The sequence below is a fragment of the Gymnodraco acuticeps genome, unplaced genomic scaffold, assembly GCF_902827175.1.
Source record: "Gymnodraco acuticeps unplaced genomic scaffold, fGymAcu1.1, whole genome shotgun sequence".
NCBI lineage: Eukaryota > Metazoa > Chordata > Actinopteri > Perciformes > Bathydraconidae > Gymnodraco > Gymnodraco acuticeps.
In genome coordinates this window covers 29,857-55,594 of record NW_022991615.1, presented here as the reverse complement: position 1 = coordinate 55,594, position 25,738 = coordinate 29,857, and the positions used below count along the sequence as shown (strand labels likewise).

At 42.2% G+C, this 25,738-nt stretch overlaps 1 protein-coding gene across 12 annotated transcripts in view; it reads left to right on the top strand.

Annotated features, from left to right (window-relative positions):
• Positions 1-20,006, top strand: part of dennd1a (DENN/MADD domain containing 1A) — a 40,519-nt gene extending 20,513 nt beyond the window's left edge. For 3 of the 12 annotated variants that reach the window (XM_034198052.1, XM_034198050.1, XM_034198055.1), the window contains 10 exons: positions 2,389-2,490; positions 4,794-4,881; positions 6,384-6,424; positions 7,131-7,202; positions 7,295-7,351; positions 8,685-8,813; positions 9,280-9,359; positions 11,386-11,523; positions 15,122-15,353; positions 17,585-20,006. In XM_034198052.1, coding sequence (XP_034053943.1) covers positions 2,389-2,490; positions 4,794-4,881; positions 6,384-6,424; positions 7,131-7,202; positions 7,295-7,351; positions 8,685-8,813; positions 9,280-9,359; positions 11,386-11,523; positions 15,122-15,353; positions 17,585-18,544 — 1,899 coding nt within the window. In that variant the 3' untranslated portion in view covers positions 18,545-20,006. Of the gene's footprint in view, positions 1-2,388; positions 2,491-4,793; positions 4,882-5,461; positions 5,626-6,383; positions 6,425-7,130; positions 7,203-7,294; positions 7,352-8,684; positions 8,854-9,279; positions 9,360-11,385; positions 11,739-15,121; positions 15,354-17,584 lie in introns of those variants that run through there. The other 9 variants (XM_034198053.1, XM_034198054.1, XM_034198057.1 and 6 more) reach the window with 9 other exon arrangements.
• Positions 20,007-25,738: the final 5,732 nt, after the last annotated feature.

Here is a 25,738-nt window from a genome sequence, read left to right as displayed (position 1 = left end):
ATTTAACTGTCGAGGTGTTTTGCTTGTGAGAGATTTGAGTTGCTTTAGCGTGTAGGAGCTAGTAAGCCTATTGGATTTGTTTTAGATAGGCACGACATTAATAACTTTTTTAGTCATGGAAATTAGGTAAAGGTCATGGAGAAGTCATTGAAAAGTCATTGAAAATCATTGGTGAAAAAGTGTATGAACCTTGATCTTTCGAGACTGCCAAATTAACCCTATAAAATTAACGGTGGCTTCTTTTTGACATCAGTATAGTGGTAAGTCACCTTGGGTGGTCAAGTAGGGCAGATGTTCGCATATTGAGACAAAACAAGAGTTTCAATGTCCCCAAGGATGCTGCAGTTTAACCACTCTATGGGTTTGACCTGGCTAGATTGCCGTTGTGCTCGTGGTCCGGCCCAGTGTGTACCTGAACCTCTGGGCCAGAATCATATGAAGTTCTCTCTCTTGGGAAGTGTTTAGAGAGCAAACAGATCGGCTGGCTTAACCTGTCGTTATACCCAGTGGCCTTTTTATATGTACAAAATTGGTGGGGCACGAACAACTTAGATGTGTATATATAAGCTTCTGGTGCTTTTTTAAACACGTAAACAAATCCATGTAGTAGGCCAGGGGTGTCAAACTCAAGGCCCGGGGGCCAAATCCGGCCCGCGACCTCATTTTATGTGGCCCGCAAGAGCTTGCAAAGAATATAATATATAATACAATTGTTGTAATTGTTGAATATTTGCTTTCAATGATTTGCCCTTGCTTCTGCTTTCAGACGTAGTTATTTAGGAAGATATTACCAGAACTGATAATAATCCAATGCAGGGCCAACAATGTAATATAATACATTATTTAATATATATTATATATTTACATATGTATATTATTTATATATAATTAAAATTACAACCGGCCCTTTGAGTGCAACCATAATGCTGATGGCCCGGAATGAAATTGAGTTTGACACCCCTGTAGTAGGCTATCCATGGTTCCGATAGAGAGAGAGAGAGAGAGGGGGGGATGGGGGTATAAGGAAAACACAGACCCTCATCACCGAGGTCAGAATATCAATCGATCCAGCAGAGCAATAGCCTATAGGCAAAACACAGAAGATCAACAAAATATATGACATCAAATGAACTTACTGTGATGAAAACTTCTGTGCAGCAATGCAAAGGAAATGATGGAAGCCGGATCGTCTTTAGTCAAACACCGATATTTATTGAGAGAGAATACAGCCGGAGAGTTCACAAGGTAAATTCACACTTTCATGCAAAGCAACCAAATCAACTCTGAAGACAAAGGAGACAGAAACACAGATCTATACATGAAAAGAGGAGGGACCTATATTCCCGCCTTTCCCCCAACCATTACCAGACATCGGAACAAACGCACCTTTGTATTGCAACTCCTCATGTGCCCAAACCCCTCACTCCCACAGGAAGTCAGAGGACCTCTTGACCTGTGTCCTCCTGAGGTTACACGCAGGATCACATGCGACTCAACAAAAGCACACGTCTGTTAAGCAACAGTTAATAAGAAAGACTGAGAACCTCTAAACACACAGATCGGATTAAAATATTCTCTGACACTTACCAAAGCTGAAGCAGATGGTCAACGCGGCACACGTACTTACAGCCAATCAGCTCTCTGAATTATGAGATGAGGTTTGGTGGGGTTGCCAGCACTTTGCCCCACTGGTGATTTTTTTTTTTGCCGCACACATTGAATAGAAAAATACTCTGAGCATGCGCAGTGTAGTTTTTACAGCACCCACTCATTTTGACAGTGAGAGAGAGGGGCTTGCCCCACATCGCTCAACACGGCTCAATAGGCACACTGTGGACACTAATTAGAAGAACGCAGACTGAAACAGCAATGTACAGACGAATCAGACGACTAAACGTGATCTTTAAATATATTTTAACATGTATTTTCTTTGCATATTTTTGGAATTATTATTTTCTTGACACTAGGTGTTGCTGAACAAAGCTGTGCAGTTACAGCAGAGCAAACTCTATTTTTGTTTTGATGTGTTCAGTAGGTGATAGAAAACCTCTGAGCGAGAACTCTGTATGCTGCGCAGTTCATAGAATCTGTTTACGGGTATTCAACACACATTATATACAATCAATACATTGGATTTCACTTGGATTTCCTTTATTATGGAACAGTGTACGAGCTAAATGCACTTCTGGATTATATAACATATGTTCCTCTTGACTGATGTAGGACTCGAATGATCAATAGAAGACTCATGCACAAACACATTTTCTCTGACTGTCTCTGTCTACTCACTTCCTAGCACACTCCTGATGTGATCGATAAGATGCTGAATGTGTCGGTGTGTGAGGTGAACAGTGCTGAGACAGCTCCTGTGTTTTCCTGCATCTTTAGGAAGAGCACATAACATTCAATGAGGAAACCTTTGTGAGCCATCGTTCCAGTGCCATGAGACAGTTCCTGCAGAATGCCATCCAGCTGCAGCTCTTCAAACAGGTACACACACACACACACACACACACACACACACACACACACACACACACACACACACAGAGACACACACACACAGACAGACAGACAGACAGACAGACAGACAGACGGACGGAGAGACAGACAGAGAGACAGACACACAGACAGACAGACAGACAGACGGACGGAGAGACAGACAGAGAGACAGACACACAGACAGACAGACGGACAGACGGACAGACGGACGGAGAGACAGACAGAGAGACAGACACACACACACACAGACAGACAGACAGACAGACAGACAGACAGACGGAGTACTCGAGTTGGACTCTAGTGCCGATTTTCGGGACTCGTGATGCGACTCAGACTTGGACTCGTGAATTCTCGCATACGCTGACTTGGACTTGGACTCGGGAATGTTTCCCACCACGATGACTCGGACTCGACTTGTACATTGACGCTCTGACTCGGACTCGAGCTAGTTTTCTCTGGAGTCTGATGTCCTCTATCCTGGCGTGTGCACCTGTGAGGCGAGTTCACGTACCCCGCTATTCCAGTCTAGAGATGTCTCGAGACACACCCCGCATCGTGCTGTATGCTTTCACACATTCTGCTTCCACATTGGAAAAGACCAGCGCAAAATGCTCGTTATGTGGAAACAATATTGAAGAGAAGGCCGTAACACATTACTAGGGTTGGGAACCGAAACTCGGTTCCAGATGAGAACCGATAAGAAAATGCCGGGTACCGGGTACCCATACAAAATACACAATTTCGGTTCTGCTTAACGGTTCCTAAACGCGGTAGACCCTGTATTCCAGCGGGTCCCGCTGCACCGCGGTGCTGCGGTGACCCGGTGGAATACAGGGCGGACCTGGAGAATCACAGAACGCCGGTCGTCAGCGGGCCGTTGACGGCCGGCTCGGTACGCTGACGGCCGGCACCGCCCTTCATTTTTTTAAACGGCATCATATAAATTGCGCTGACAGGCGACAGAGGTCCACAGTTGCCCCGCAGCGATGCTCCCCCGCCCTCCCGTAGACATTTCACGAGCTCAGTCACTTCATAACACCAAAGATAGGTCGCGGTAAAACACTCTGAAGTGAGGCTCCACTACACTAAAAAAGAAAAAGAAAAGGCAAAGTGTAATGCCTGTTAATAGCTTGCCACAGGCAAAGCTCAGTTAAAATAAAGCACAGCTATTGTGCAATACATTTGTATTGCATGTATATTTTTTAGTAACAATTTCAGTTAAAGCTTTTAAGAATAAATATATTTTTGTTATCTAAACGTTTGACCTCTTTATTTTACAATTTTGGAATCGAAACGGGGAATCGATAAGAACCGGAATCGATAAGCAGAACCGGAATCGAAATCGGAATCGATAAATTTCAAACGATACCCATCCCTACACATTACTCTAAGGATCGAGTTCAGACATAGGCTGTCTTGAACACTATCATCAGAGTAACGTGATCTAATCAATAAATAAAGATTCAGCAGATAACAGGAAAGCACATGGCTACTTAACATGCAGAATGACTTCATTTTGCATGCTAAGTAGCCATGTGCTTTCTGGGGCTTCATCTTTATTAGTAAACTTATTTAACCAGCAAAAGTTCCTTCAAAATAAGAGTCCCGATATTACTATCAAAATAAAAGTGCAAAACGAAAACGTTACCATAGGAAAATATTGGCATACAAATATAATCACTTCTCTAAAAGCTAACTCCTTTTAAATATAGTTTATTTATATATAATAATAATATTAATATTAGTAATAAGCTTTATATTTGTATAGCACCTAGAATTGTAGCCAAACTCGCTTCACAGCAGTTCAATAGACAGATTAGTTTAACATGACAGGATAAAAGCAATGTAGAGGAGCAGCTACATTTCAACACATATATCCACGAAGGTTAATACATGAAGACTTGTGACTCGGACTTGACTTGGACTCTTCTTTGGTGACTCGGACTTGGACTCTGACTCGAACACAGGTAATGATGACTCGGACTCGAAGAGTGGTGACTCGAGAGTGACTTGGACTCGTGAATTGGTGACTTGACTACAACACTGACACACACACACATTGTATATCTAAGTCCTAACTTGAGTAAATATATAAGTACATTTCCATCCCTTTAAGTCGTGATAGCTGATAATTGAATTTTACACACATGGAGATCATTTTGAACATTTTCCTTCCCTAGAGCTACATTTAGCTAAATGTATGTCCATGTGTATAGGAATAAAACACACACACACACCTGTATTTCCTCCTTCCTCTTCTGCTCTTATACATTTTCTGGTTTCACGTGCAGTTTATTGACGGCCGGTTGGACCTGCTGAACTCAGGAGAAGGTTTCAGTGACATCTTTGAGGAGGAAATCAGCCTGGGTGAATACGCAGGTGTGTGTGTGTGTGTGTGTGTGTGTGTGTGTGTGTGTGTGTGTGTGTGTGTGTGTGTGTGTGTGTGTGTGTGTGTGTGTGTGTGTGTGTGTGTGTGTGTGTGTGTGTGTGTGTGTGTGTGTGTGTGTGTGTGTGTGTGTGTGTGTGTGGTTGTGTGTGTGTGTGTGTGTGTGTGTGTGTGTGTGTGTGGTGTGTGTGTGTGTGTGTGTGTGTGTGTGTGTGTGTGTGTGTGTGTGTGTGTGTGTGTGTGTGTGTGTGTGTGTGTGTGTGTGTGTGTGTGTGTGTGTGTGTGTGTGTGTGTGTGTGTGTGTGTGTGTGTGTGTGTGTGTGTGTGTGTGTGTTGTGTGTGTGTGTGTGTGTGTGTGTGTGTGTGTGTGTGTGTGTGTGTGTGTGTGTGTTGTGTCTCTCACAGGTTAATTGACATGGAAGCAGTCACACAGTGAAGAGACATGGCGACAGTAAATACAGGTCCAAAGTCTGTCCTGATGCTCATCCTCATGTCATCAGGCTGACTCCAGATCAGATCATCAAACTGATGCTAGCTCAGCAGGCTAACTGTGTCCTCATGTTTCTATTGGAGCTTGTTTAGCGCGCTGCATGAGGAACTGACGGGCTGTCGGAGAGAGGGAGAGAGGATCCGTTTCTCCCGTGTTATTATTCAAAGTTAATTTAAACTTTTGAATAATGTACTTCATCTACTACAAGTAGTTTGTTTGAATGTAATAATTGTTGTTTGTTGTTTGTGGAATCATTTATTGGAAAATGAATCTGAATTTTTCGATCTGTTACGATTATAAACTGAAGCAATATAAAAATGACTCCCATTAACTGAGTTTTAAACATCAGCATATCCGGTCCTAGTCCAGTAATTACCTGCTAACGGAAACTCTGCTACACAATTATTATTATTATTATTATTATTATTGAAACATGACCGGTAAGTTTCAAATTTGTCCGGTAAAATAAATTCTGTCCGGACATTTGACCGGCGAGAAAAAATCGGAAACCCTGCTCCAGATATATAAATGTTCACACTTTTGGATGTCCTCTCAGCTTTTAATTTGATATATTGTTATAACTTCAGACACACACACTGACACATCAGCTGATCCCAGCAGCCATGTAATCAGAGCGTGATGTTTGTCATACTGCAGGAGAGTACGTTTTGTTATAGATCTGCTCAGATACGAACCAAGCCTTCTCCATCGTGTCCCCACCATCTAGAACTCACTACCACAACGAATCAGAGACTGCACTGCCCCCCCCCCCCTCAAAACACTGACCAAAACTCACCTTTTTAGACTAGCTTTTTAATGTGTCCTTGTGATAAATGTGGTTTTATTGCCATTGCTTTACCTCTGGAAAGTGTCTTTGAGCACCTGATAAAGCGCTTGATAAATAAAATGTATTATATTTTGATATATATTATTTGGTTGGTGTTACATCACATTGCAGACGGCACTACTACTTGTTTTTGACTTTTTATCGGCCCCCCTCCACAGGAAGTGACAAGACCTACCACCAGTGGCTGTTCACTGTGAAGGTGAGTCTCAATGCACCACCACCAGCACATAACTGTGTGTGTGTGTGTGTGTGTGTGTGTGTGTGTGTGTGTGTGTGTGTGTGTGTGTGTGTGTGTGTGTGTGTGTGTGTGTGTGTGTGTGTGTGGTGTGTGTGTGTGTGTGTGTGTGTGTGTGTGTGTGTGTGTGTGTGTGTGTGTGTGTGTGTGTGTGTGTGTGTGTTGTGTGTGTTGTGTGTGTGTGTGTGTGTGTGTGTGTGTGTGTGTGTGTGTGTGTGTGTGTGTGTGTGTGTGTGTCTCTGTCTCTGTCTCTGTCTCTGTCTCTGTCTCTGTCTCTGTCTCTGTCTCTGTCTCTGTCTCTGTCTCTGTCTCTGACTGGTGTATGTGTGTCACTAATAGATGTGTGTGTGTGTCACTTACCAAGTGTATGTAAGTGTTTTACAAAAATGTGTGTGAAGGTGAGCCGGTCTCAATGCACCACCCACATCACATAACACTGTGTGTGTCTTCTATCTAATAATACAGAGGTGTGTCACCTACCAAGTGTGTTACAAGTGTTTTACAAAAATGTGTGGGTCACAAATGTATACATGTGTGTTTGTAAGTGTGTACACAAATGTGTGTTTGTCTAACTTATGCATGTATGGTTTGAAAATGTGTGTCACAGATTTGTGTCTAAGTGTGTTACAACATTTTTGTGCGACTAACTTGTGTGTGTGTTTCCTGACAGAAAGGAGGCGGAGCTATCTTCAACACGGTGAAGACGAGGGCCAACCCTGCCATGAAGACCGTTTATAAGTTTGTAAGCACGTCTCTTCTGTCGTCGGTTACAGTATGACCTGTTAGTGAGGAATCAGAACGACCATCACCTGTTTGTCTCCGTTTGTTCCACAGGCGAAGGACCACGCCAAGATGCGTATAAAGGAGGTGAAGAGCCGGCTGAAGCAGAAGGTATGAGGCTCTCACCGCTGATTAACAACTTCAGACGAATGGTAGATCTGAAGGTTTAAGTAATAATCTCTAGTAGTCATCGGTGGTCGCAAATCAAATCAGGTTTTATTTATAAAGCACATTTAAAAACGACAGCCAAAGTGCTGTACATGTAATAAAAAACACTTTACGACAATAGCAAACAGAAGACAATGATTTACAATTTAGCAAATATAAAAACAAAACACAGGGAAATGTCAGGAGTCGTGCTCCGCTCTGACTAGAAGGCCAGAGAGAAGAAGTGAGTCTGAAGGGTCTGGGCCGAGGCATCGGTCCGTCTTTCACAGAAACACCTTCAAAGCCAACTTTATTGTCAATCTTTCAGTTTGTGTGTACAGACAGAGAGATCGAGATACCGTTTCCCACAATCCCGAGGAATACAAAATACAAATATATATAAAAATATGTATATATATATACACAATTAACAGACACATTTGTACATACAGTATGCACACATTAAGACATAAACACTGCCCTGACTATTATGCAAAATCCTCTTCTTCATGTCTCTTCTACATCAACATGTGTCCCCTCTTCTTCATGTCTCTTCTACATCAACATGTGTCCCCTCTTCTCCATGTCTCTTCTACATCAACATGTGTCCCCTCTTCTTCATGTCTCTTCTACATCAACATGTGTCCCCTCTTCTTCATGTCTCTTCTACATCAACATGTGTCCCCTCTTCTTCATGTCTCTTCTACATCAACATGTGTCCCCTCTTCTTCATGTCTCTTCTACATCAACATGTGTCCCCTCTTCTTCATGTCTCTTCTACATCAACATGTGTCCCCTCTTCTCCATGTCTCTTCTACATCAACATGTGTCCCCTCTTCTTCATGTCTCTTCTATCAACATGTGTCCCCTCTTCTTCATGTCTCTTCTATCAACATGTGTCCCCTCTTCTTCATGTCTCTTCTACATCAACATGTGTCCCCTCTTCTTCATGTCTCTTCTACATCAACATGTGTCCCCTCTTCTTCATGTCTCTTCTACATCAACATGTGTCCCCTCTTCTTCATGTCTCTTCTACATCAACATGTGTCCCCTCTTCTTCATGTCTCTTCTACATCAACATGTGTCCCCTCTTCTTCATGTCTCTTCTACATCAACATGTGTCCCCCTCTTCTTCATGTCTCTTCTATATCAACATGTGTCCCCTCTGTGGAAAGAGACTCTGAAAGTTTCAGGAACAAAGATTCTCTCTCTTTTTGATCCATTTCTATAAAAACCTGTCTGAAAATGAGCTGATCAGATTTTGGCCACTTTATGATGTCATGATTTTTTCTCACAGGAGCAGGCAGAGAACGGCTTCTCCACAGTGGGGTCAGTGGTGATCGATGATGAGAGCCCGGCAGTCAAGAGGGAGGGGCCGATGACCTCGCTGGACGACCAGAAGCCAATCACGGTGCATTTTGGGCAGGTGATAACAAAAGAGGTGTGGAGGTGGGGAGAAAGGAACTTCGCCGAGCTGCAATTCATGAAAGCAGTGTCGCGGCTAACTAAAGAAATATAATACAATACAGCTTTATTAAAAAATCACTTTAAAACCTCCAGACAAAAGTGCTGTACAGTCAAATAAACAAATAAAACATACACACACGCCATAAAATAAGTAAAAACAATAGACAATTTAAAAGCAACAATCTACAAGATGTCAGAACGCGAAATAACATACAATCTAACTTACACTAAAACTGGCGCTGGGGCACCAGTGTGTGAATCTCACGCAGGTAAATATATTTAAAATCCAGGCAAGAATGTCGTCTTTGTTGTGTTTTTCTTTTATTTCAGTAAGTCGACCATACATAGAACAATGGCCCATTCCCGTGAGGATGAGGAGGTAGGTCTACGTAATAACTTATGATCCCTTTTCCAAAATAAATAAGGTTCCACTCCCACAGGCTCGGCCAACGATGATGTTGAAGAGGCCGAGCAGCAACGTGAGTCTGGAGAGCAGCGGGGACCAGTAAGCCTTCTCTCACTTTATCCCACAGTACTACATACGTAACACCATTTTAATCCCACATAGCGCTCACTATAGTCGATTTTTTTTGCATAATTGTGGCCATTTTGTGCATTTCCAAGTAAAGAATTGAGTCGCTTCATGCCAGTGAATGAACTTGGAGACATAATCCATTCGCAGATACAGTCACATACTGTAGAGATGATCAGTAATCAATTACATTTCAAATGTTTTCCCATTCTTTTTCTTATTGATTGAACAGTAACATTTTAAATCTTGATCCTTTTGTGAAAATGATTCTAATCCTCAAACCGTCCAACTTTTAATTTTCCTTCTTCTTGCCTCTGACACTTAAAGGTGGGGTCGGTAAGTTTGAGAAACCGGCTCGAGATACACTTGTTATATTCCATGGAATGCTCTTAACATCCCGATAGCAATGAATATCTTAAAGAGCAACTTGCAGGTTAGAGACACCAGTGAATAAATGTGTAGGAAAATGATGTAGATTTTCCAAAAAATATACACTACAGTGACATCTGGCGTCGTTCTTGTAAGACATTTTTACTTCCGCATAAAAAAAGCCTCCCCACGTGACCTCCCGCGTGTGACGTAACATGGGGGAGAGCGGCCGGTCTAACGTAGTAATAAACATGGATCACAATGCTAGTTTTGACACAAAAGAGGTTGAAAATAAATATTCTAATGCATATGACGGACCACAACCATATAATTATGAGCCTGCTAGGCGTCCAAGAGACCAGGAGCAGCCAAGGACTAGAAGAAATAACGGCCATCGGAGAGAAATGGAGCTGTGGTGTGAGGAGAACCAGTGGAGAACAGGGCAGCTGTCTTTGTGAGTGACCGGCGTTAGCAACAGTTAATGTTAGCTAACGCCAGTCACATCACAACATTGGAAAGTTAGCTATCATATATGTAAGGGATAATGTGCAGCGACGCGGTCATTATGGGGAAAAGAACACCGAAAGGCTGATCAGGAGCCCGACGCGAAGCGGAGGGATCTAGATCGGCATGAAGGTGTTATTTTCCCCATAAGGAACAAGTCGATGCACATTATCCCGCTTATTACATGGCCACATTCTCAACAAAGTAACGTTATGAATCCCAATATTAATTGAAATGCTTTTATGGATTTAGAAAATGATTTTATTGATTTAAAAAATAGTATATTGATTTAAATTGACATGCATCCCTAAGAAAAATAGTCCGTTGTTACCGTTTGAACTAACGTGGCAACGGCAGGAAGTGGTTTGATAGCGTTTTTGAGGAGCTTTTTGATTACAGATTTGAAAACATCGTTGCTTGCTTTAAAAGTAGCACAATTCATTATGTCAAACCTTGGAAAGTATCTAGATATCCCTGCCCTAATGCAAAAGGAACTGCACACTGAATATGTGTCGCCGTTTGATGTCTATGTCTGGGCCGCTGCGTACAAAGGAGGGGTTCTGCCCGTTACTTCTCCGCTGTTTTCTTGTCGCTCTTGTCTTGTCAGTTAGAAAAGCAAACTGCATACAGTTAAATCGAACGGACATGTTTGTGCAGATGTGAGCGTCCTTAACAACGGTCAATAAGTGCTTGACAGCGGTCTGTCTGTTCTGGATTAACAACGTGTTCTGAATTGACCAATCAGAATCGAGTATTCAACTAAACCATGTAATAACAGGCTATAACTAATTTGACAAAAAATCCATAGAAAAACGTCATCAGTGGAAGCCGTGGCGCTGTAAAAAGCACGACCAATCATCTGAGCCGGCTAAAGTAACTGGATGGCCTACCTGCCTGTCAGCCTTCCATCTGGGCACAAACTCATCTCGTGCCCTCATTGGTCATGTGCGCGTTCGTGTGTGTTGGAGGAGGGGCTCTGGAAGGAAGGGGCAGATTTTCTCCGGTTGTGTATTTTCAAATTTTAGCGCATTCGAGCCGGTTTCTCCAAAATTACCTACCCCACCTTTAACAATGGACTTTATTTATAAGCATGTAATGAGCTGTGAATGTGCTTCTCTTTACGTAGCTCTCTCCGTCCTACCCGTCACTACACAGTCTTTCTCTCCGAGGATTCGTCCGGAGACGAGCTCCAGTACGACGAAGACTCCATCTCTGGCTTTCCTGACAGCTTTCTCTTCTCCGTCCCTTTCGAGTGGTCGCCTCTGTACGCAGCTCTCTCTCTCTCTGCACTATTCACTCATTAATAAGCCTTTCCTCTCTTTCTAATCAATACATGATACGTGTGTTTTAAAGGTCACCTATTGTGCAAAATCCACTTCTTCATGTCTCTTCTACATCAACATGTGTCCCCTCTTCTTCATGTCTCTTCTACATCAACATGTGTCCCCTTTTCTTCATGTCTCTTCTACATCAACATGTGTCCCCTCTTCTTCATGTCTCTTCTACATCAACATGTGTCCCCTCTTCTTCATGTCTCTTCTACATCAACATGTGTCCCCTCTTCTTCATGTCTCTTCTACATCAACATGTGTCCCCTCTTCTTCATGTCTCTTCTACATCAACATGTGTCCCCTTTTCTTCATGTCTCTTTTACATCAACATGTGTCCCCTCTTCTTCATGTCTCTTCTACATCAACATGTGTCCCCTCTTCTTCATGTCTCTTCTACATCAACATGTGTCCCCTCTTCTTCATGTCTCTTCTACATCAACATGTGTCCCCTCTTCTCCATGTCTCTTCTACATCAACATGTGTCCCCTCTTCTTCATGTCTCTTCTACATCAACATGTGTCCCCTCTTCTTCATGTCTCTTCTACATCAACATGTGTCCCCTCTTCTTCATGTCTCTTTTACATCAACATGTGTCCCCTCTTCTTCATGTCTCCTCTACATCAACATGTGTGCCCTCTTCTACATCAACATGTGTCCCCTCTTCTCCATGTCTCTTTTACATCAACATGTGTCCCCTCTTCTTCATGTCTCCTCTACATCAACATGTGTGCCCTCTTCTACATCAACATGTGTCCCCTCTTCTCCATGTCTCTTTTACATCAACATGTGTCCCCTCTTCTTCATGCCTCTTCTACATCAACATGTGTCCCCTCTTCTTCATGTCTCTTCTACATCAACATGTGTCCCCTCTTCTTCATGTCTCTTCTACATCAACATGTGTCCCCTCTTCTTCACGTCTCTTCTACATCAACATGTGTCCCCTCTTCTTCATGTCTCTTCTACATCAACATGTGTCCCCTCTTCTTCATGTCTCTTCTACATCAACATGTGTCCCCTCTTCTCCATGTCTCTTCTACATCAACATCTGTCCCCTCTTCTTCATGTCTCTTCTACATCAACATGTGTCCCCTCTTCTTCATGTCTCTTCTACATCAACATGTGTCCCCTCTTCTCCATGTCTCTTCTACATCAACATGTGTCCCCTCTTCTTCATGTCTCTTCTACATCAACATGTGTCCCCTCTTCTTCATGTCTCTTCTACATCAACATGTGTCCCCTCTTCTTCATGTCTCTTCTACATCAACATGTGTCCCCTCTTCTCCATGTCTCTTCTACATCAACATCTGTCCCCTCTTCTTCATGTCTCTTCTACATCAACATGTGTCCCCTCTTCTTCATGTCTCTTCTACATCAACATGTGTCCCCTCTTCTCCATGTCTCTTCTACATCAACATGTGTCCCCTCTTCTTCATGTCTCTTCTACATCAACATGTGTCCCCTCTTCTTCTTCATGTCTCTTCTACATCAACATGTGTCCCCTCTTCTTCATGTCTCTTCTACATCAACATGTGTCCCCTTTTCTTCATGTCTCTTTTACATCAACATGTGTCCCCTCTTCTTCATGTCTCTTCTACATCAACATGTGTCCCCTCTTCTTCATGTCTCTTCTACATCAACATGTGTCCCCTCTTCTTCTTGTCTCTTCTACATCAACATGTGTCCCCTCTTCTTCATCAACATGTGTCCCCTCTTCTCCATGTCTCTTCGACATCAACATGTGTCCCCTCTTCTTCATGTCTCTTCTACATCAACATGTGTCCTCTCTTCTTCATGTCTCTTCTACATCAACATGTGTCCCCTCTTCTTCATGTCTCTTCTACATCAACATGTGTCCCCTCTTCTTCATGTCTCTTCTACATCAACATGTGTCCCCTCTTCTCCATGTCTCTTTTACATCAACATGTGTCCCCTCTTCTTCATGTCTCTTCTACATCAACATGTGTCCCCTCTTCTTCATGTCTCTTCTACATCAACATGTGTCCCCTCTTCTTCACGTCTCTTCTACATCAACATGTGTCCCCTCTTCTTCATGTCTCTTCTACATCAACATGTGTCCCCTCTTCTTCATGTCTCCTCTACATCAACTTGTGTCCCCTCTTCTACATCAACATGTGTCCCCTCTTCTTCACGTCTCTTCTACATCAACATGTGTCCCCTCTTCTTCATGTCTCTTCTACATCAACATGTGTCCCCTCTTCTTCATGTCTCTTCTACATCAACATGTGTCCCCTCTTCTTCATGTCTCCTCTACATCAACATGTGTCCCCTCTTCTACATCAACATGTGTCCCCTCTTCTTCATGTCTCTTCTACATCAACATGTGTCCCCTCTTCTTCACGTCTCTTCTACATCAACATGTGTCCCCTCTTCTTCATGTCTCTTCTACATCAACATGTGTCCCCTCTTCTTCATGTCTCTTCTACATCAACATGTGTCCCCTCTTCTTCATGTCTCTTCTACATCAACATGTGTCCCCTCTTCTTCACGTCTCTTCTACATCAACATGTGTCCCCTCTTCTTCATGTCTCTTCTACATCAACATGTGTCCCCTCTTCTTCATGTCTCTTCTACATCAACATGTGTCCCCTCTTCTTCATGTCTCTTCTACATCAACATGTGTCCCCTCTTCTTCATGTCTCTTCTACATCAACATGTGTCCCCTCTTCTTCATGTCTCTTCTACATCAACATGTGTCCCCTCTTCTTCATGTCTCTTCTACATCAACATGTGTCCCCTCTTCTTCATGTCTCTTCTACATCAACATGTGTCCCCTCTTCTTCATGTCTCTTCTACATCAACATGTGTCCCCTCTGTGGAAAGAGACTCTGAAAGTTTCAGGAACAAAGATTCTCTCTCTTTTTGATCAATTTCTATAAAAACCTGTCTGAAAATGAGCTGATCAGATTTTGGCCACTTGATGATGTCATAACGATGTTTTGTCTTGTGTAACCATTAGCCAATCAGCAACCAAGGTACCCCCCCTTATCACCTGAATCTCCTCCTAGAGCTCCATTGAGTTCTTTGTAACTAAATCTCTCTCAGAGGGGCGTGGGGAGGGGCTCCTTATTCTCATCTAAAGTAACAGACAGAGAAGCAGCACTTTGGAAACAGGGCTGAAACAGAGGGGATTATGGGTAATGCTGCAATGATCTGTTTGGTGTGTCAGCCAATCAGAGACAGGTTCTGTATATATCTGAGACCTGTGATATATTGATGAAAAACAGTATAATAGGGGACCTTTAAAACATACGAGGAATTTGCCTTGGTGTACATACAGTAGTGCATACATAAATACAGTTAAAGAAGATACCTTTTTATAGAAATAACTAACCATAAGTGAAGGTAGTTATGGGTACTTTTTACTTAAGTACATTTCAAAGCCTCTTTACTTTAACTTGAGTAAAGAAGTTTAGTCACTTAGTACTTTCACCAGAGTATTTTAAACACGAGTATCTGTACTTCTACTTGAGTAAAGGATGTGTGAACTTTTACCCTCTCTCTGCCCTGCAGGCCTCAGCCGTACCGCTCCCTGAAGGAGGCCGAGTTGTTAGAAGGAGCAGAGAGTCACACCGCCCCCCCCAGCCCGGTTAATGAGAAGTTCTCTAACGTCACCCTGCTGGGAGATATCTTCGGCTGCCAGGACGAGCCCGACAGCCAACACATCACTTTAGCCAAAAGTCTGGAGGACCTGAGGACTCCCAAAAACTCTGAGGAGCTGCAACAAGCCAAGTTCACCTACCAGGTCAGAGCTCTACGCTGTGTTGTCTTAATGTACATTATTTCATTATCATATTCTGTTCTTGACTTTTTTCTCAAAATCTCAAAATTCTGTCACTCGTCACCGGTGACCAGGTCAGAGCTCTAGACCAGTGGTTCCCAACCTGGGGGGCGCTCCCCCCTTGGGGTAGAGCCAAAGATCCCAGGGGGGGGCGCCAGGCCTCAGATGATTTGAGGCCAAATATCATTTTACATATAATTGTAACGCAATACATGATTGTCACTAAAAGCCTCGTCTCTACATTACAATAAAATATAAAAAATAATTGATTAATTAATTAGAATAAAAATTCAAGTTAGTATTAAAGGCATAAAAAGACAGAAATGTATAATTCTTTCTATATAAATGTTTCTTCTGCCCGTAAAGTGTCCTAACCAGGCTTATCTGGATAAGCGCATTTTTAAAAGCATAGTCATTGTCCATGCCGGTTTCAGTTGGATTATTCGTCAGTTGCTCCGATCAGATCGGTCTCCTCCATTTTGTAGATTATTTTCGGCTTTTGAATCCACATAAACACATCGGCAAAATCCGGCTTACTTTGAGCATGTGTTTTAAACAGTTTAATCCCTTTGTGAATTGGTTCCACTTCCATTGTTATCCATCCTTTCATTTCTTCATACAGCGGGAATCCAAATGAATGAATCCTGAGTCCAATAACCATCAAAGTCACTCCAATAGTGCTCCTTGATTACGCTTTCATCCTCCTTTAACAAAGTACTTCACATTCATCCAGTTGGTGACAGTAGTTGTAAACATTTTGAGACTAATAAACTTTAATTACCGCTGTTGCCCCCCCCCCTTGTGTGTGTGTGTGGGGGGGGGCGCAACTTCCAACAGGAGTCATTTGGGGGGGCTCTTGGGAAAAAAGGTTGGGAACCCCTGCTCTAGACTGTGTTGTCTTAATGTACATTATTTCATTTTCATATTCTGTTCTTGTGCATATCATATTCTTTTTTTTATTTGCATTTTAAGAAAATACTCACAAAGCATACATATCAAAAATCGACACATCTCGGGACGTAGATTAACTAAATAACAGTTGACAAATCGGAAAATAAATAATAGTATTAATAATATTACAAATGGATACATTATTAACACTCAGGTATACATGAATTATCTTCATTATAGTGTTCTAAACTTGACCCATTTTTCCCACCTTTCCTCAAAGATATGCATTTGGTTTCTAATTCTCATACGTCACATATCATATTCTATTTACACGTATAGACTTCTTGCACTATTTGTATTTTATTATATATGTTGCATTGATGGAGGAGCTCAGGTCAGAAGAATTACATTGCCATTTCTGCACTGTAGCTTATATGCATATAATAATAATACATTTAAAGGTGGGGTCTGTAATTCCCTTCAGAAACACTTGTTATATTCCATGGAATGCTCTCAACATCCCGATAGCAATGAATATCTGAAGTGCTTTGACAATAAATACATAAAAAAATGTCATCAAGCCGTGGCGCTGTAAAAAGCACGACCAATCATCTGAGCCGGCTAAAGTAACTGGATGGCCTACCTGCCTGTCAGCCTTCCATCTCGTGCGCTCATTGGTCATGTGCGCGTTCGAGTGTGTTGGAGGAGGGGCTCTGTAAGGAAGGCAGATTTTTTTCGGCTGCGTACTTTCAAATTCTAGCGCACTCGAGCTGCTTTCTCCATTCTTACCTACCCTACCTTTCATTGTTATATTGTTATATATCATTTTTTATGACAATAAAATCTATTTTTAATCTTGAATCTGGGTAGTTTCCAAAAATAAATTATTATGGATTGTGTCCAAGGCAAGATTAGGTATAATGCACTTTTCAGCACAAGGCAGTTGAAAGTGCTTTACACAAATGAAAGATATTAAACACATTAGAAACATTAAAAAGCATAGATAGTAAAACATGAATAAAAGTTACAGTGCAGTGTGAGATGTGAATAGTTCAATTAAAAGCAGCGGCAAAAAGAAAAGTCTTCAGCCTGGATTTAAAAGTAGTCAGAGTTGCAGCGGACCTGCAGGTTTCTGGGAGTTTGTCCCAGATATTTGGCAAGACCCCTAACCAAATGCTCACACTCCTCTACCCCTAGTCTCCCCATGAAGAGGGTCAAAGCAAAACAATATGTCCTCAAAGTGATAAAGCAACAGCGCTGAACTCTCTGGCTTCTAAACTCTGAATGCTCTCTTGTGTTCGCAGCGGATGGACCTGAGTGTGGGCGAACACTCCCGAACTCTTCCAGGTCTCAAACTCTCCAACCCTTACAACAAGCTGTGGAGTGTGGAGCAGGACGTCTGCGGGCCCCCCCTCTCCGACAGACCTCCATCCGTCCAACTTCCCTCGCAGATGGAAATCCACTCTCTTAGCCCGAGTCCATGCCTTGACACCTTGGATCCTTCCACCTCCGGGAACATCACCATCCCTCGTCCTCAAGGTAGAAGAACGCCAGAGCTCGGCGGTGTGTTAGCGCCCCCCGCGACGCAAATACGCTCCAAACCAGCAGAAGGAGGTGAAGGAGGGACGTCTTCTTCAGGGGGGCAGGAGTTCAGGCAGGCCCTGAGCATGAGCACCGATGGAGACCTGATGGAGTCCTCCGTGGACAGCATAGATCTGATGAGCCTTCTGGACCCCCTAAGCAGTAGCAGCAGCTCGGCACCCAGCCCCCACTCTTCCAGCAAACCAACACTACCACCCAGGTCTTACCCTCAGGGCTTGCCTCCGTTCCCGATGCACCCTCACATGCCCCTCAACCCTTTCTCCCACTCTCTGCAGAACACACAGATACGTTTCCCACTCACTGTAGGAGGGAATCCTTTCAATGCAGCCTACGGGCATCAAGCAGGCTCTTACTTACACACTCAGCCTCAGTCCTTTTCTACACTACCAGGACTGTACAGACAGAATTCCCCCAGCTATGGACTGCAGCACTTCCCTTCCTCTCGGCCGCTTTTCTCTGCCAGCAATCACGCTCTATCCAGTTTAGCCGACTCTTCTGTCCCCAGTGCAGCCGTGAACTTACTGGAGAAGCCGCTCTGTGCTGATTCGGACAGCCAGAAGACTCAGGATCTGTTCGGGGATCTGCTGACTATGCCCAAGCCAGATAAACCCCCCAAAAAGAAGGTGGAAGATCTTCGGAGGAGGTGGGAAACCTTTGACTGAATATGTACTCTACCCAAACTCTCCTCACTACTGACTCCAGACCTTCTATTGCGTTCAGCTCTAAAACATGCAACACTTACACTGTTTTTTAAAACATTATCTTTATCGTGTGGCATCATTTCCCTGCACGCGAACATTGAAGGTTCTTTGTTGGCTTTATTCAAACTCGGATGAAATGACTCAACCACTTTCTTGTCGTTTCCCTTCAACACCTTTTTGGTTGGATGTCTAAAATAAGATCTGTGGTTAACACAAGTGTAATGTTTGATTCTAGGAGATGAAATACATCAGAAAACACCCCGCTGGTGAATGTCAGACGCCTCCATGTGTCGTAAACACAATATAAACAGTGGTTGCCAACAAGTGACGATTTAATCATCATGCAGAACATTAGCCGCCTTTAGCTTAGCATGGTGACCTTAAGCCTAACATTAGTTATGTACTTCTGCCGACTGCATTTATGCTTCAACAATCATAGAAGTAGTTTATATATGTGGAGGTTTTCCTGCTGAACAAAACATGTAGGTTTCATGAACGTGTGTTTGCCACAGAGCTTATTTTCTGCACTATTTCCAAAACACATGGGAAAAATCCCATTGCTTTTTGTGAAGGGAAACGGGAGATGCTAACTTCAGGGTCTGTCACTACATCACTCTATTACCGCCATGAACCACAAATCAAGACTGAAAAAGAGCTTTTATTACCAAAACACAGTTTATAAGTGGAACATGAATTCACATCCACACATATTTATTTATGACTTTTGTTGTACGCTTTTCCGACGTGATTTTCGACTATTGTTGTGTGTCAAACTATCCGAGATAAAGAACCAGTTACTGCGACAGAAGGTCCTGATTCAGTATGTGGGACCCCTACATGCGCACACACACACACACACACACACACACACACCACTATCATACTTGTCGGACGGATCTTTTGTGTTGTCTTGTTGTCCCAGGGAATCCCACTCAAAGCCTTGCTTCTTGATGTTCAGATGCCAACAGTTCTCATTACCAGATTGCTTCCAAAAGACTCTTAACGCCTCCACATTAGCGAAGTGCTCGGTATAAATGAGTATAGATATGAGATTTAAAAATTAGCTTGCAGTGTTTCTTGAAAGAGGATATATGTCGCACTCACAAAACCATCTTCTACGATTAGCTCGTGTGCTATGAACATCGTAGTGGCATTCTGGTACCGTAGCTACAAAGTGTGGTGCGTCTCAATCATGCAGTCAGGTCACATATTGATGTTTTTTTATAGCTTCATGCACTGTTTTTGTTCAGTTTTCTTGCCTTCATGATGAACCCCATGTTGGCTTGTCTCACTGGCCTGTGAAGATGTGTTGCCTCCTACTGTTTTTTTAAAAGAAACTTAAAAAGAAAGCCTCCAATAGACTGTAATGTCCCTAAAATGATTTGAACATTTCTGTCTAATTAAATATATATGGACTTTGAAACCCTTTTTGTATATTATTGTTGACTAATTCTGCTTTATATATATATATATATATATATATATGCACTTTTCTTCTGTTGGTTTTGCCTCAGTCAAGTATTACTTTGTGTTTGAAGACAGTAAATGAGAAACTGACTTACACGCTGCTCATACATTGTGAAAAACATGGTTCTTACTCTTCTCTCCACTGTCAATTCAACTGGGAATAATGAGTACACTTAATATGGTAATGTATTAAATTATTCCTGATTATTTTTACCTGTAAACCTCTGTTCTTTACAAGTCTTATCTTTAGTATTTTACACAAGACGTCATGGAGAGATAATGAACTTGTGGTCCTCAGAGGGTAAAACGTGACACTTTGTTCATCACCACCCCAATCACAGCCCAATGTCCACTTGTAGAAATTAATATTAAAATAATCGAAACATATTATAATTCACAACACTGAGCTTCTTTTTGTCTGGGTTTCGTATTGGATGTGAAACTTGTTCAAGCGAAGCTATTTGTGTGCATTTGAAATGGATCCTAAGGATAGCAAATGGAGATCTCCGTCACTAGTTAGTTGACCTACTAAGGATATTGATATAAGATAAGATATTGTCATTATACCCTATTTTCAATCTAGAAACACAGACGCTAGGGAATCTGAGGTCTGTTTTCTTGTGAATTGCTCGAGGGATTGAAGGTAGTGGTAAGGTTATAACATGTTTAATCATGAACAGAAAAATATACCACAGTTGGTGAGTTTCACAAAATCGCTTCTGCTTATCCAGAGCAACACACATATGGACAGGTTTTTGCTTTGTTTACTGACTGAATAATAACCTTTTAAATGTAATTATAGAAATGCCCCATACCGTTTCACCAATGTTGAGGTGTAGAGAAAAGCAACTCTTCTTACATTCTACGGTTTCAAATATATATTGACACACCAACAACGTTTGAACTTGGAAGTCGGTAATTTTAGACTTGAAAGTGCATGGAAAATATAAAAAATAAATCAGTTCATGTCACCCTGTAGTTCTTCTTGGTCCTGTCCTCTTTCAAAAAGGCCTGTCGAGAAAGCTGTCATCCACAAATAACCACACTGTTGATAACACGTGTGATGAGTCATTGATTTAGCATAGGAAGAGCAGCGGACCCAACACTGTGCCCTGTGGGACACCAGTGTCAACGAATCATGCAAATTTAGCTTCTAGCGACATTTTAAAACCCTCTTTCCAATATATATTGACACACCAACAAAGTTTGAACTTGGCAGTCGGTAATTTTAGACTTGAAAGTGCATGGAAAATGAAAAAAAAAAATCTTTATAATATGTTTATGTCACCCTGTACAGTGGTTCCCCTACCATTGTCTTTTCTTTTTTTGTTATATATATATATAGCACCAAATTGCAACTGAAGTAATCTGTCTACGGTCACTTTTCACATTGAACATGTGCTCTTTTATTAAATAAACTAAACGCTTTCATTTTAAGTTGTGAGTGTAGTGTTTTTGACCCTAAGAAACACTGATGCAATAATCAATAACTATAATTGTTAAATGATTCAGTCAGCTCCCCCCCAAAGCATTAAACCTAGGGGAAACACTGCTGTAGGTCTTCTTGATCACATCCATTTAAAAAGGCCTGTAGATCAAGTAGTGATCCATAAATAACCACACTGTTGATAACACATGTGATGAGTCATTGATTTAGCATTGGAAAAGCAGCGGGCCCAACACTGTGCCCTGTGGGACACCAGAGTTAACAAATCAAGCAAAGTTAGCTTCTAGCGACATTTTAAAACCCTCTTTCCAAAACAATCAGTGAGTGGAACATGCTGCCAAAGAACATGTCCACAGACTTTGTGTTGTCAAATAATAAGAGACATTTATTGAAGATGAACCACCCGCCCACTGAGCGCGATACCTCTGGGTTCGGCTCAGTTTTCTTCCAGATCCAGGGGCTCCGGTGCGACTGAACAATATTTAGACGAAATTACTGCAAAACCCATTTGACTTTATTGCAGGTTTATTATACATTGTGGACAATCTGGATTTTGCACAACAAAATAAAGACATTTAAGAAAACAATGACATAATGTGCAGCCAACACCTGCAGTTGTACTAAATAATGACATGTTTGTTAAAAAAATACGAATACTTTACATCCCGTTATAGTGTGTTGCAGTATATTCAACCTTGCATCCTAAAAACATACCGTACTTTACAAACTCCAAAGTTCATATCATGAAACATGAGCTGACACTTTATGCATGTGAGCTGTAACAGCAAAATGAATATAAATACAAAGTGTACAGAAAAGTCCTTCAAGGAAAATAATCTGAGATCTTCAACAAAACAAGGGAAATAGCTTTTCAAATGAAATTATAAACAGTGTGTTTTTGTATGGATTATTTTGTGTCTGCAATTTGAAAGGGTCCCAGTCCTCAACATTTATTTTCGCTGCACATGGATTCGGCAAATGCTGCTTTTGCTTTGCCACAAAGAATCTTCACGGTTATCCAATATATTGGTTGTGTTCTGTACACGTTTTAATTGTCTTTCTTGCACCACAAATGTTTTTTTGTTTGTTACAGCACCTGACAAACGCCATCTTGAATTCATTTTCAAGCACAAATATCTTTTTTCCAGAGAGCACCAAAGTGGGTGAGAAGTGCAGTATGGAGTGTACAAAGAGCCCGAGAATCATAGTGCAACTTGTGATGTCAAGGATCACATCCATATTCTATACAGGCTACTTGGTGTACATTTCTAAAGGGACCTTTGTTCAACCAGGAATCCCTGTACTCTATTCTGAATGTGCCATGTGTAGAAGGTAAGACTGGCCAAGGCTCCAGAAACCTTTCCGGAACAGCAGCTGTATAAGTCTCACGTCCCTCGCACTGAACAACACTGATCTTGTTAGAGTTTGTCCCAAATCTCCCTACACAGGTAGCTAAATGTTACACAATCAGGACCAACAGAAACAGTGGAGAAATGTGGGAACACCATCTAGATTGACAAGTTTCAGAACTTCCTTTAAACTTGGTTGTCTGCATTTTAACACAGTGGTGCTGAGAGTCAAACCACCACAGGTGACACAAAATGATGACGATATAAAGTATAGTTTGGGTCTTTTCAATCAGAATCTTCCCAGAGTGCTTGAATAAAACTATGTACCGAGACAGGTGGATAGTTACATACACCTCTTTTAAACTCAGGTGGCTTTTAGGGCTTTTGTCAAATCACCACCAAGACCCAAGTAAAACTGGAGGGATGAATTGTCTTTCTTTCTTCTATCAGAACGATTGAAGTATTTTCACTCCAAGTGTTCTTACCGGCAGCATCTAGTGGCCATCAGAGGAACAGCTGGATGCCATTTCTCCACTCGATGTGCTTGTAGCGCTTCACTGTGCTGTGACTCTTAAAAGAAAGCCGCAGGGGGGGGGGGTGCTAGTGGATCGCCGGAGCTGTATTAGATTAACATTAACATGCTTATTGTAGTTGCACTGCCTCGCAGCCTGTAGCACCATCCTTGATGGAGCATATGTGTGGGCTGGAAAGGAGTGAGCAGAGGGGGGAGTTGTCGATTCTTGTTCTGTTTTCTGTGACTATCTTCCTCACCCTCTCAGACTTTCAGTTGCGCGCGCTACCATGGAAACAAAACAATGGTGTAGCTGTATTAAAGTCCGAGTGGAAACAGTCCTGAGTAAATCTGATTTTGTTAGAAATCGGGAGAAATGCGGGAGAAATATGACCCTGGGAGGAAACCGGGAGAGGGCAATGAAATCGGGAGTCTCCCGCGAAAATGGGTTGGCAAGCATGGGGCCGGTCGGTTAAGTCACGAGCACCCCCCCCCCCCCCCCCCCTTGACAATTCACTAGCGGTATTTACTTGCGGCACAAAGTTAGATCTATAAAACAGGTGAAGTTCCCTGCCATAGATAAAAGACTGAGCCTGAATGAGCCTGGATCACCACTGTTTCAGAGTTTCCTTTTGTGTTCTGTGCACCTGCCTGCAGTGCTCAGATCAGTTGGAACAACCTTCAGCCTAGTGATATTACGTTGGCGAATGATCCGATTCTTTTGAACGAACTAAGGGAACCGAGTCGTACTTGATGAGAGCCGTTCTTTTTATCGTTGGTTCACTGCCTGCCATAAATCCACTCGCCTTTACGGGAACTCGCTTTCCTGAATGCACATTTTCCGTAGATGATGATGGCATAACGCGTGTTGCTTGAGTAGTAGTTTGGCTGGCCGAGAGATCTAGCAAGTTAAACATTTTTCTGTGAGTAAAAGTAGATTTCTGGCAATACAGTCAATCATTATCCTGGTGGTTATTTCGCAGATAAACCTATTAACGCCGCCCCCTTAAAAAGAAAAACGGCTCTTTTGAACGGCTCTCGGAAAGGAATGGAGCCATAAGAAGAGCCGTAATTCCCATCACTAATTTTCACTCCAAGTGTTCTTACCGGCATCATCTAGTGGCCATCAGAGGACCAGCAGCTCTACTGTTCTGGATACTCCTCTAACACCAGAAGCCATTTTCCACAGTCCATGCTTCACTGTGCCATGACTCTTAAAAGAAAGCCCTCCTCTATGCACTAGTTGGATCTATAAAACGACTACAGTGTAGAGTTTTACGATAAATGAGCTAAGTGCTGAACACATTTCAGTGAGTGAATGAGCCTGGATCACCACCTGTTCAGTGTTTCATTGTGTGTCCTGTGCACCTGCCTGCAGAGCTCAGATCAGATGTAACGCCCCTTCAGATGAGTCTTTCCTCCGGGGGCACTTTGAGCATGCTGTCCATCTCCAGCCGAGCTCCAGCCACCTCCTGAGTGCTGGGGCTGTACGCGCCCTCCGACTGGCGCTTCTTCCTGGCCGTGAGCACCATGAAGGTCAGGCCGATGACCAGGATGAGAACGCAGAAGCAGAGCAGCGGCAGGGCCACCATCAGCCACGGGATCACCTGTTTCTGAAATTGTTTCTGCAAAGGAAGGAGGGCAGAGATTCAACTGAAGTTTCAAGGCTTTTATTGTCATGTGTGCATAGCTACAGTGTAGTTATGACAATGACAATCTTAGGTCACAGGCTCCTCCAACAGTGCAACACAATCAAATAGATGCATGGATGTGCAAGTATGTAGTCTTCAACAGGAACGTGCGGAGGATGCTGGCGATTTTCGATAAATATATGCGTTGAATAACAACTTTTGTGGCAGTTTTAAGGGATATTATAATGTTTGTATTTAAAACAAACACATGGGGATGGTTCAAACATTTCAACATGACAGATAATTAATGATAAATGCAAAGAAATTAAGTATTTTTCAGTCCAATCTTCTCACATGTTGACTAACCCACAGTGTTGCCGACAAAGATGCACTTCCTGTCTCGCCTTCATTACTTTCAAATTCTAGCGCACTCGAGCTGCTTTCTCCATTCTTACCTACCCTACCTTTCATTGTTATATTGTTATATATCATTTTTTATGACAATAAAATCTTTTAATTTGTAATCTTGAATCTGGGTAGTTTCCAAAAATAAATTATTATGGATTGTGTCCAAGGCAAGATTAGGTATAATGCACTTTTCAGCACAAGGCAGTTGAAAGTGCTTTACACAAATGAAAGATATTAAACACATTAGAAACATTAAAAAGCATAGATAGTAAAACATGAATAAAAGTGACAGAGCAGTGTGAGATGTGAATAGTTCAATTAAAAGCAGCGGCAAAAAGAAAA